Below are 12,251 nucleotides of genomic sequence, written 5' to 3' on the forward strand. Positions count from 1 at the left end.
GAGACAATCAAAACAGCCCTGTCTGTCTTTAATTCCTATGATTCTTAAAAGGCACTGAAATGGTGGTTTTGAAGACACAGTGGAAGAAATCTCACTCTTCTGGAGTTGTGTTGAGTTTGATGGAGATTTGCACAAGAAGTAATTCTGGAACAAGCTGGGCTTCTTCATCTACATAATACAACTCTGTCTATAACTTTTCAGACTCCTCTCCTGCTGTTTGTGGTTTTTTCTTTGTTTGTTTGTTTGTTTTCCAATTCTACTGTACATGCAGAGATTACAGAAAGCACCTCATTTTTCTGACCTAAAGCCCATATCAGGACTAACTTCAACAGTGAAGGAGCTGAGATAGAAAAAGGGCACTGGAATAACTCAAAGATCAGCAGTAGACATTAAATCTAGTGCTGTGACATTAAATCTAGCACACTGTGGTCTACTACATAAATAATTTTAGGAAAGGAACTGGATGGGAGAGCACAGAAATAGCAAGATTCTGTGAGCTGTGTAATAGTTTGGAAATCACAGCAGAGATACAGCCCCAGCAACGGTGAGATAACGTGGAAAAAACCACAGAGTTTAGACTGTACCAGCAAAGCAATAGTGACCCAACATCAGCTGAATGTTATTCTAAACTTGAACACTGGGAACTCAAACACAAAGGTTCTATGCACTGAGCAGATTTGCTCCTCCTGGATGGGAATTGAGAGCTCACTCCTGCACATTGTCCTCTGGAAAAGGATATTGCTCACTCCCCACAGTTGCACTGCAATAAGGCAAATGCAGGTGGAAACAGCAGAAGTCCAGCACAAGGCATTTACCTAGTGATTGTCTTTTCCACATGGATCACAGCACTGACCCACAGCTGCACTTCCTGAGGCTTCAGAAGAAATGAACTCTGCATGTTTTATCTCTGAACTCCCTGTATGTAACCTGGGCCATAGATTTCCCTTTTTTTTTTTTTTCCAAATGTCCTGAAACAAGCCAGAGGAGTCCTTCCAAAGTATTCTTTTCTCTGTTCCCCATCCCCTTTTCACCTATTCCACCTCACAGGCAGCAATTAACAATGAAACAGAGAATAAACTTACCGGGCATGTGTGTTTCCATGTTGCCTGGAGGTTTGGCTGGAAGTTGCGTCAGCGCTAATAGGATGTGGCTACGCTGATCCTGAGCACAACCTGCTCCTGCACTGGCTTAAGCAGTGAGCAGCACTAGCAGCTATTTCCATCCTGGCTTGATCCTGCTTTAAGCAAACCACAAACAAGCTAATTAGCAAGACCTTCTGTTTTGGTGATTACCCTCGTGGAGGAAAGAAGGGGAAAAAGACAATGCTCCCGTGACATGAGGGGCCGTAGCAATTCTCTGCTGGGACTTCAGCGTCTTGTCTTCGTGCTCCACAACGCCTCAACAAGCAACATAACAGGCATGTTTTGTCCTAACTCCCCAGAAGGCAGTGGAGAGGGAGTGGAAGAGAAAAAGCAAAAAAACAGCTAATGCAGAACCAGGGCTCTACAGCAGAGCCAGGTCTATCCAAAGACCCATCATTCGAGGCTTAAACCATCTTGGAGGTGGTTTCTGTGGGGAAGAGTGTCTTTATATCTGCAAAGCTTTGCAGTGCTTCCAGGTAGGAGGTAAGTGCAGAAACCTTTCTATAAAGCTCTATTTCAAGTTCTCAAGTTACCTCACTGCCTTGATGCAGCGCTGTCATTCCTGCATGAAATATTCAGGGGATTATCTTGTAATCAACAGTCTGATCAGAACAGGTGATGGGTCCTGCTTAGCCTTCAACCTTACAATTTAAGCAATATATTGGGAAGAAAAGTTATTGATGCCCAGTGCCATCCGAGAAAGGACTTTTAGTTGCTAATGATAATTGAAGGGAGATGTAATTAATTGGACTTCAAATATTTTTCTTCTTTTATCTTATTTATGATGCTATTATGGTTTCTCCAATGTGAGAGGGAGAAATGATCTATTCAATGACTGAATAAAGTCCAGTGGTTCTACTACCTTGTGAATTAGGACCACGCATTTTGTCACGACTTAAGGAAGGAATAGAAGTTGTCTGTGTCACATACAGATGTGCTGATGCTCTTTGGCTGTGCTATCAAACATGCTGAGTATATAAAAGGAGCACTGCAGCTGTTGTGTCCCAAAAATTGGGCTGGGTGATGTAAAATTTTCCCAGGATGGTTGAGAAATGTATATGGTGCTTTAAACTCATTCATTCACCCCACTGTCCCTCCTTTGGAATAGCATTTCCTAATTTCTAAGTAATGTATCAACAGGTATCAAATACTTTGTTCTTTTTAGCCCTGCTAGTAACTCTCAGAACTTCATTCAGAAGTTTTGAAAACAATTAATCTCTTTTCTAGATAGAGAACAAATCTTCTGCTTTCTATACACTTATCTCAGGGAGAGGGAAATGAAAACTTTCTGAAAATTACACTATTTTATATCCACAATCTACACTGTGTCTACTAAGCACAAAAGCAGAAAGGCACACCCGCTAATTTTGGTACAGTATAGGAATGTAGAGCCAGCTCCTGCTGGGATCCCTGTGGATTTATATCTCTGCCTGCACAAGTTCAAATTACTATAAGCCATAAGGATGGGTGCATTACAGGTAACACAGTTAGCTCAGGTAATAAATAATATACACAGCACGCAATATGATAGGAAGCAACATCCAGGTGGTTAGAATGGAACTGGGATTGTAGTCTATTTTAAAGACTTTCCAATGGAGAAAATCATATCTTGGCATCACCGTGTTTCCTGAGGTACCTGGGCATGATGTTAGTTGATAAGGCAGAGCTGTGACAAATAATACCAATATACTAGATTGTGTTTCACCTGCTGTAGAGGAGTGGTGCTTGCAAGTCTGTAAAAGTTAGCAGAGAGATTAGGTGCTTTTAATTATTAAGAAGTTATGTAAGACTCCTCCCCAAATCAATTTGACATTCCTGTAAATCTATCCTGTAGCACACTCAACAATCCAGACAGAGTTCTGAAGTGCTGGGATGTGTCCCGAATCACTGGTGGAAAGGCAAGGACTAGGGTAGCTCCAAACCATCCAGAATCACAAACAGTATGTACGAGTTGATAAACAATACTTGGGGGAAAAAAAGCTTGGATTCATGCCCAGATTATGCAGCTCTGTACTAAGCAGGTACTCAGTTGTAGGTTGGACTATGCTCTTCACTTCTGTCGGGGAAGGATGCTTCTGAAAATATTGGAGCTGCACTAAATGCAACTGCTCCGTGAGAAAGGCAATGAAACCTCCATGGAGGGGGTTGGAGCCCATCATCTTACCAGCACCACTGGAGCCTCAGGCAAAAGACACCTCTTTTAGGGCAGGCTGCCTGAAAAAGTTTGATTCTCATGCCAGCAAGTCAAAGCCAAAAATGTATGTATGCCTCCTCAGTCTGCTAATATTCCCTTCCTCTTTTTCTTTCCTGACTGTCTGTTCCCATGACAGGATTTTCAAGGAAGAAGCTTCTTCTGGCCTTGAGCACAACAGGGATTTGGAACACATAGGTTCTAGCCAGGCCTGAATAATAACACATAAACCAAAGTCCCCAGGACTCTGTGCTGTAAGCAAAGCCAGCAGGTTCTCATGGTCTGTATCTCGCCCATAAGCCGCTGCCTGACTCATGCAGTTATCTGATTAGAAGACCTGTCTGCAGCCCTGAAGCCTGAGGCTGCAATCCTGTCAGCTTTCATGAGATAAGAAGGGTCAGTCTGGGTGAGAAAAAAAAGGAGCATTCAAGTAACAGTAAGAGGAAGACACTGCCTTTATCCGCTATCCACTCCTTTTCATGGAATCAGAGAATGGTTGGGGTTGGAAGGAACCTTAAAGTTCACCCAGTTCCAACCACTCTGCCATGGGCAGGGACGCCTTCCAGTATCCCAGGTTGCTCAGAGCCCCATCCAACCCAGCCTGGAACACTTCCAGGGATGGGGCAGCCACAGCTTTTCCGGACAAGTTTCTTTCAACTCTTTCTCTCATTTGCTCTGCACATCTCAGACTGTGCCAGTGCCTCACTGCCCTCACGGGAAAGAATTTTTTTCTAATATCTAATCTAAACACACTCTCAGTTTGAATCCATTTTCTGGTCCTCATCATTGCAGGTGGCTGTTCCAGGAGTTGCTGACCTGCAGCTTCGGATGAACTGCTGTGCAATGGGTGACCCAAACCCACCTGTCAGGGAGCTCAACATCCAGAGCCAGCTACAAGAAGGAGCTGGTGTGAGGATGGAGGTAACCTGGTGACAGAGATCTACTGCAGTAAGTGGGGCTGGTACCAATTAAAACTTAGTTTCTCTCCCTGGTCTTATTGTGGTCCTAAAGCAGAAGAAAGAGAGATGCATAGAAGGCCTGCACTTCTAGCACTGTCCAGCAACAGAGGACATCTTGAGTGAATAATAAAGACAGAAAGGGCTTACAGCTCAATGTGTGTTGAATCCACAGCTGAATGGCAAAAGAGAAGAAGCAGGGATCTGCCTGGTTCCACTAAAAAAAAAATACATCTTACCTTTTTAGCTGAAAGCACAGGAGTTCTTGCTTGCTCCCAAAGAGAGCCTTTCATGCAGATGGGGAGGTGTTTTGACCATTTAAACATGTGACAGTGGCATTCATTATTAAAAAGTGTTAATTAAATGAGACGTTTAAATAATCCTTGTCTTTCAAAAATGCAAATGGAATTAAGAATCTTCCCTCTCTCATATTTTTGAGAAATCAGTGCTTCCCGGTGAAACTCCTTCACTAATACCAGATTCCTCCAGGACCAAAAACATTCTGGAAAACTTTTTGTGTTCCAGACCAACTGGAATTTAAATCCTGGTAAATGTATCCCTGCTAGCAGTAACTACATTAAACCTGCCACTGATAATTCTGCATTTGAAAGAACTCTTAACTTTTGTAATTAATACAACAGATGAAGTTCTGGTATCTGGAAATAAGGGAGAGAATCACTGAGCTTTCTCCTCAAGTTGGTCTGTGGAAGTGATGAAGTAAATAAGACTGTCCCTAACCCCATTCGCAAGTACTGAGGACTTGCAGAATTTACACAGCCTGTCCTCAGCACACAATTTCTTTGCATCCAGCTTCAGGAGAAACATGTTTATGCATTGCAGAAATGTATTTGGTTGTCTAAGCCATAACCAGTACTACTTGTGTGTCAGGAACATCATGTTCTTACTATAAAGTACTATGCCATAAAAACTGTAGCTCCTAAATACAGTTGGGGGGAAAGAAAACTTAAAAGTCCACAGTGTGTCACTCAGGACTGAGGTGGGGAATGTAAGGGTAATGCCTCTGAAGACAATGCTGAATGGTTTGGGATATGTTCTTTAAGTATAAGCAGCTGATTCAGGGTTTGATTTTTTTGTTTGTGGTTGTTGGTTTGAGTTTTTCCTTGGACTGCTTTCCATGGAGAAGACGAAGGGGAACAATACAATCTGAAATATCTCTAGTATAGAGCCCCCCAAGATGAATCAGAAAATACTCTGTTGTGCTAGTAAGTTTTATTGTTTGCTGTGTTGATACAATTAGTTAGTCAGGATTCTACAGGATAAGACAGTCTACAGAGAAAATGAGGCTTGCACTGTGAAGTTCCTTCACGATAAAACTTCAGATTAAACAACTAGGCTTCTGGGAAAGACTCATTCTGTACACTTCCGAGAGTAGCACTCACACTGGGAGGCAGAAGGGATGTAGTGCTGCACCACCGTCCCGTTGGCACATCGGAACGGGATCGTGACTATGGTGGTTTGAGTGGCCTTACAGCAGCTGCACAGGTCTTCCCATTTCTCTGTCTCAAGAGAGTACCTGGTGTTGCTTCTGCACTTGCCCTAAATGGAAAAAAAGAGATAGAAAGGTTGAACAGTGCCAGACCTCATTCCACTTAGAATCCCAGTTCTTCCCTTCAAAACATCCATGGACGGCTTTGCCTGACTTCTGTGCTTTGCTGTAAACATGAACTCAGAAACAGGGGCCTGATTCCAGAGTGTGGGATGCTGCTCAAAGAGTGATGTCTGATGATCATAAGCATAGGAGAGGTGAAGAAACTGGTCACACACACAAAAAAGCCCATAACTTCAGTTATCACAGGTGATGTCCAGGGCTGCTGTGTTGGCTTCTGAGCACATATGGTTATCGTTCAGCTGTATGAGATCATACATTCAGAAAATGCTTTGGCCCAAATGGTGCAAACCACACATCCATTGTTGTCCTGCTGGTTGCTATTTTTTCTTGTTCTACTTGTCTGGCTACTTTAATAACTTAGAACAAGCTGACAATTCCTGTAGCTATAACCTTTCATGCTTTAAAAAGAAATGGCCCCATATCACACTCTGTCAAAGTCCACTTCTTTCTGTGGCTCTGTGGTCCTATTTCTGACTCTAATTAAATAAAACAATACATATAAAATCTGTACTTTTGCTGGAGAAACTTCAATACATATCACTTTATGGCTAAGGACCACTGACTTTGTGGACAGGACAAGAGGTCAAGAATTATGAGTTATGCCATAGCTTGGACTGTATACAAGAGTTTATTAAAATCCTTGTATGAGGGTTGGTTGTCTTGGACTGAGCAGCTTTCCTGCTACAACCCAGTCTGGGAAGAGAATGTCATCTTTGGTTCCCAGTCTCAGAGAGATGGGAACACCCAGAAGGGAAGCCATGCTCCTGTTTGGAAAGGAAGTTGCCCTATAAGGTATAAGCAGTGACGGGCTGGAAATTAACCTTTTAATCTGATTATGGAAGAAATGCACAAGACATGTAGAACAAAACAGCTTAGTGCCAAGGCTAACAGAGAGTTATAGAGCTTATAGAGCACAGAACTCAAAACATGGCACTCAAGTTTAAAGGTCTTTTAAAGTATCATTCATCTAAATACCTATTTACGTTCTCCTAATGAACCTCAGAGTCTCGGTGTTTAACTATAGACTCAGATTCAAAAATCAGCTTTACCAATGCAAAGATAAAAATTCTTTTCTTTTTTTGTAGAAATTCCTCACAGAGCCACTTCAGAGCCATTAATGTCCGGTGGAAGCAAAGGAAAGTGGGATGAACACAGCCTTTGTGTCTAACATATATGCCTTTTCTTCATGCTGGCTTGAAGAGGGAAAATTCAGCATCACCAAACCACTTTAGGAGATAAATGCCAATGAGTTTTACACTGAGTCAATCAGTGAGGACAGAAACTGATGCTTCACTCACTGAAGTGAAGCCATAGTGGAGGAAAATGTTTGCTTTCACAGGAGAGAAAGTGGGGAAGAACAAGTCTTGGGGCAGAGGGTGGTTGCTTTTGTTAGTTACCTCACAATGAGAAATGGGCACTTCCCTTTCAGCCACACATCCGTTGATATTCCCATACTGCAGTCTGGTACTTACTGGCCGACATTCCACTTCCACACCTAAAATAAAGTAAAAGAAAAAAGTGTTTGACATTGCTGAAAACTGTTTTTTGTAACTCAGTTCCCCTTATTCCTGAAACTGCTGGTAGCAAGATGTTATTCCTGGTGAGATCCTTAGTGAGGGGTGTCTCCTTAGAGCAGTTAATGTAGAGTTGTGTGACTATATCACACTACAGCCCTAAAATTCCACTGGAGAGCAGGGTTTCCCTCATGTTTCTTTTCAACTGACTGCTTTGTTTTAGAGTCACCTTGGCCCTCTAACAGCTGCCTTTGGTTTCTCTGTTACACAGCTCTCCTTTTAAAGATAGTTCAGTGGCACACAGGGCAAGCAGGAGGAGAGGGAAAGGTGACACAGATGGGAACCCCAACATCCTGATCAGAGAAACAGAGCACCCTGACCTGGCTACTCCTGTGCCTGTCCCAGGAGAGACATCCCATTGCCTTGGGATGATGCCCCTTCAAGGACAGTCAGTGGGAGCAGCAGCTCTGCAGGTCACCTTAGAGACTGAGGAGGGTCACTGCCTTCTGGACTGTGTGGGACTCCTCATGCAATGCTAGGGAGGAACATTTTGGGATTCTACATGACTGACTTGGCACGAGATTTTTAGGAGAGGAACAAAAGTGGGGGAAGAGAAGGATTAAGTGGTTTGGTGAGGAACAAGCAAGGGGAAAAAAAAAAAAAGACAAGAAAGTCAGTGTTTCCGGCTCCAGGGCTGGAACTGTCATTTCTCTTTTAATGATTTCATCACTTCAATTGATAAAAATTGCCACCTGGAAGACCAGTTGTGTCCACCCAACTGAAAAGCCCAAGCAAAACAATTGCCATCAGATGAAACACAGCTTCATCCCCTTTCTGATCCTGACTTATCAACTTGCTTTTGAGTTACTTTATTACTCTCATTTACTTTTTTTTCCTTGTAGGCTGTGCCTCCTCTGCAAAGGCAAATGCTTGTAACTTAACAAGACATATGCAGTTGGGATCAACAGAGAAAAGGTGTAAGAAGCAGAGATGCAACTGTTAAGTGGGAAAATAAGGAATATCCTTTGCAATTACCAAGTCCTCTGCCAGCTCCACAAAAATCCAGTGAGAAAATAAGCCTGTCCACTGACCACTGTCGTGCTCCTACGTGCTTAAAACCTGGACCAAAGCCCTCAGACACACTATCAAGCTCCAGTTATGAAGGTATTACATAGAAAGGGAAACTGGCTTCTGAAAAAACCTTTGCCTAAAAACTCTACTGACCCAAAGGCATCACCGTGGGCTTGAGAGTTCTTTGCCCAGTTCTTATGGTACTGAGACATTTGGAAGACAGACTCTCTCAAGACCTTGCAAGGCAATGTAATCTGTGTCCATGAGAAGCTAATTATGCTCTTGTCTGACTTTTAAGAACAATTAAATTGCTGTGGTTTTACAGTAGCTTTGCCAAGCCCTGGTGTTCCCTGGAGAGTGTGTAACAGGCTGCGTGTTGCTACTGAGTGCCCTGGTGGAAAGATATAAATACAGAGGAGGGAAAAAGAGAGTCTGCTGTCTAAAAGTATCTGTTTGATTCAAAGCTATGTGTTAATCACCATCCTTCAATTGATAACCCATAGTTAGCTGGCTGGAGGCAACATGTTGGATTTTTCCTTATGAAAGGCTCTGAATAGGGAAGCATCCAAGAACAGGACTGTGCTGTAATACAGGGCTTTTCAGTTTTGACCTATATCAAGGCAAACAGCAATAGGAACAAGGATTTGAAGGTCCATACAATATGGGAGTTTTTAGGTATGTGGCATTTCACTTAGATCAGTTTGCTTTTGCTGCTGCAAGGAGGTATCACTTTTAAATAACTGTTTAATGAATATTTGTATTGAGCTGTGCTCATTTGGGACTGGGTTTCTCCTCAATCAGTGATTGGCATTCTCAATTAGTGCAGCCTGCCCACCACCCTTCTCTGAAATCTTAAATCTGTTTTTGTTAATAAATAATTTTGAGTATTCCTTACTTGAAGCCTGGTAGATCAAAGCTCTCTCAACTAAATTACCTCTTTGATCCATTTGATGACAGTCTATCTCAGTAGCTTTCTATTTCTCAAGCCAGAGCTCAGTGATTATATAGACAGGCAGTGGCTGCAAACTCCCTAGGAGTTGACATCCTTCATCAGGGGTATTATTGCAGCAGTTCCTGTGCCAGTGTGGTGATGGGCTCCTACGCTGGCCATCTTTTATTTATTAGCACATGCATAGCGAAAAAAAATAGAAAATTAAAAAAGTAAAAGACATAACAGGACACAGGCAAGATGTTGATATTCTGACCTTATAAGAGAATACCAATCTTTTGTTACTTCTTTTAAAATTTTAAATATCTAGAGTATTATTAATTTTTTACTTACAGGGGAGAAAACTGAGAGGTTATCTGTTCACAAAAGCATCAGAGATTCATTTTAGAAATGAGAACCCAACCCTGCAATCCTTCCTTATGTAAGCAAAACCCTTTCCTACACTCACAGCCTGACTCACATTTGGATACATGAAATTAAGAGTTGCAGGACTGACTCCTAAACTGCCAAATTTAAGATGCAGTCAGGCTTTTCCATAGGAATGCACCTTTGTCAAGCATTTCCCCTACCATTTCTTGGTTATTATATTATCAAAAACCATTACTGCAACTAGGTTTTGGGGGTTGGTTTTTTTTTTTGCTAAATTAATTTTAAGCTGATTGATTATTCATGAAGTGTTTTCCTCACATATTCAGTAGTATCAGGTTATGTGCCTTGTCAGGCTGTCTGTGCAGTGCTGTTCCTGTTATCACCAGATGAACAATAAAATAAAGCATTCATAATTAACATCTGCATAAAATGTGGAGAGTATCTATTTCTTTCTAAGCACTTGTGAATACTGTCAAAACACGTGTTCTGGATGACAAAACATGACAGCAGGATCCCAATCAGAGGGTGGAATTCTTTGATGGTTTATTATAACCACACTGCTGAGCTCTGTTTCATTTAACTGCACATTATGCAAAATGCAGCTCCTTACACAGTAGCTTACACTCTCTGCAATTTCCATACAAGACTCCTGGCTCATTTACTTACATGTGTCACAGCAGGTGTTACCAATTTTTGCAATTCTGCCCTAAAACAACAAAAAACAGAAAATTCAAATTTTGGTACAAGCAATACACGTTTGTTCTGCTGAAAGAACCCAAAGAATGTGTATAACAGGATATTAGGACAAAAAACCCCACCTGTATTTATAGTGTATAAAAATATAAATCTACTTTAATAGTCTTTTCTTTATCCTTTCTAATGTTTTGAACTGGTGGCTATATTTGCTGATAGCTGATTGGAAATAATTTACTATATTAGCAAGTTCAACACCAGAAAAATCTTGCTTTCACCTTCTAGTAGGAGCTTTCTAAAGTAAAAACGTTGGATATAAATAAATTCCTGGAAACCAGAGTGATAAAACCAATAGCATTCAAGTCTTATATCTGTTTAAGAAACCAAGTTAAACAGTCATTCATTATTATTATTATTTCAGCAGTACAGATAAAAGTATGTCTATTCCACAACAGCTGAAAATGTACAAACAAATCAGCATAAAATATCACATCTGCCAAGCCAAAAACTTTGTTTCTTGTTTCACTTCTACCATTCAGAAAATAATTCTCAGAAGTATATGTATGGTGCAAATTGTTGAAAACCCATAGTGAAAGGAAAAATGGAGCAATATTTACTCTGCAGGATGATGCCATTGCTGCACTAAACCCCTGAGCTTCCTACAGCATAGTAAAAATTCCTTTCCCTAACCTCAGAGAAAAAATGTCATAGCATTTCAGATGCATATTTATTTGGGAAAAAAAAAGGGTGGGGATTGATCTGATTGTTTTCTCAGTTTGTGTAATTATTTACTGAGTTTTGCTTTGGATATCAAACTAAAAATTATATTTTATATATTTTATGTATATATTGTTAGAAGAACCATTTTCATATGTTTGATACCTCAAGTAGTCAGCCTCATATTTGTCTATGATGCTTTATAACAGAGTTACTTCTCCCCCGCAGTACTGCCCCACAAAAAAAACAACATATATTTTAAAATAGAGAAAACTTACACCTTTCTGAATTTCAAAGGAAGTTCAAATTCAGTTTAGCCAAGGGGCTGGGAGAGGGCTGGGGTTTCCCACCCTAACACACATAAGGTACCCATATACAGCACCATAAACATGACAGAGTCCATTAGAAATCCTGGAAACAGGAGCCATTTCACTACTTACTCCTTCAGCCAAGCATCTTCTGGAATCAAACGGAGGACAACTCGTGATTCTCCTTTCCCAGACAAATTCCCCTTTCTCATTGACTCTGCAGGAGTGACTGTCACAGCCATCCTGAAGGGTTTCATTTGGCTGTAAAGATTTAAGGGCTGTCAGCTTCACACAGAAACAACTGGGGACAGGGAGTTTTCATTCATTTATTGATATTTTAATTAATCTACCGTGGTGGTGACATAAAACACAGAAATCTTTAGTGAACAGAATTGTTTATCAACTATTTGCTCATCTCCTATTTACTTCCACAGCCATATTGGTTACAGCTCTGTCAAGACTGCCAAAGCCTGACCTTTTCCAGCTCTCAAAATGGAAGACATTTCCATTAACTTAAATGAGAAACTTCTCTAAGTGAGAAACTTGGGAGTTTAGCCTATGAATTGTCTTTTAAAGAGATATACGTTAAACTATTTACCTTCTGAGTTGGGAGCTTCTTTAAAAACATACATAAAACCACACCCCCACCAACACCCAGAATCATTTAGGTTGGAATAAACCCTTAAGAACAAGTCCAAGCATTAACCTCAC

The 12,251-nt window shown here is 41.1% G+C and overlaps 1 protein-coding gene across 1 annotated transcript in view; it reads right to left on the minus strand.

The window, feature by feature from the left end:
- Positions 1-5,500: 5,500 nt before the first annotated feature.
- The window catches only part of VWF (von Willebrand factor), a 133,665-nt gene continuing 126,914 nt past the window's right edge, over positions 5,501-12,251 (minus strand). Inside the window, exons 49-52 of the mRNA XM_027701142.1 lie at positions 11,673-11,801; positions 10,489-10,528; positions 7,317-7,414; positions 5,501-5,846 (exon numbers count right to left, since the gene is read on the minus strand). Of these exons, the coding sequence (XP_027556943.1) occupies positions 5,658-5,846; positions 7,317-7,414; positions 10,489-10,528; positions 11,673-11,801 (456 nt within the window). The 3' untranslated portion in view covers positions 5,501-5,657. The remainder of the gene's footprint in view (positions 5,847-7,316; positions 7,415-10,488; positions 10,529-11,672; positions 11,802-12,251) is intronic.

This window comes from Neopelma chrysocephalum, unplaced genomic scaffold (assembly GCF_003984885.1).
Source record: "Neopelma chrysocephalum unplaced genomic scaffold, ASM398488v2 Primary Assembly neopelma1_149, whole genome shotgun sequence".
Lineage (NCBI taxonomy): Eukaryota > Metazoa > Chordata > Aves > Passeriformes > Pipridae > Neopelma > Neopelma chrysocephalum.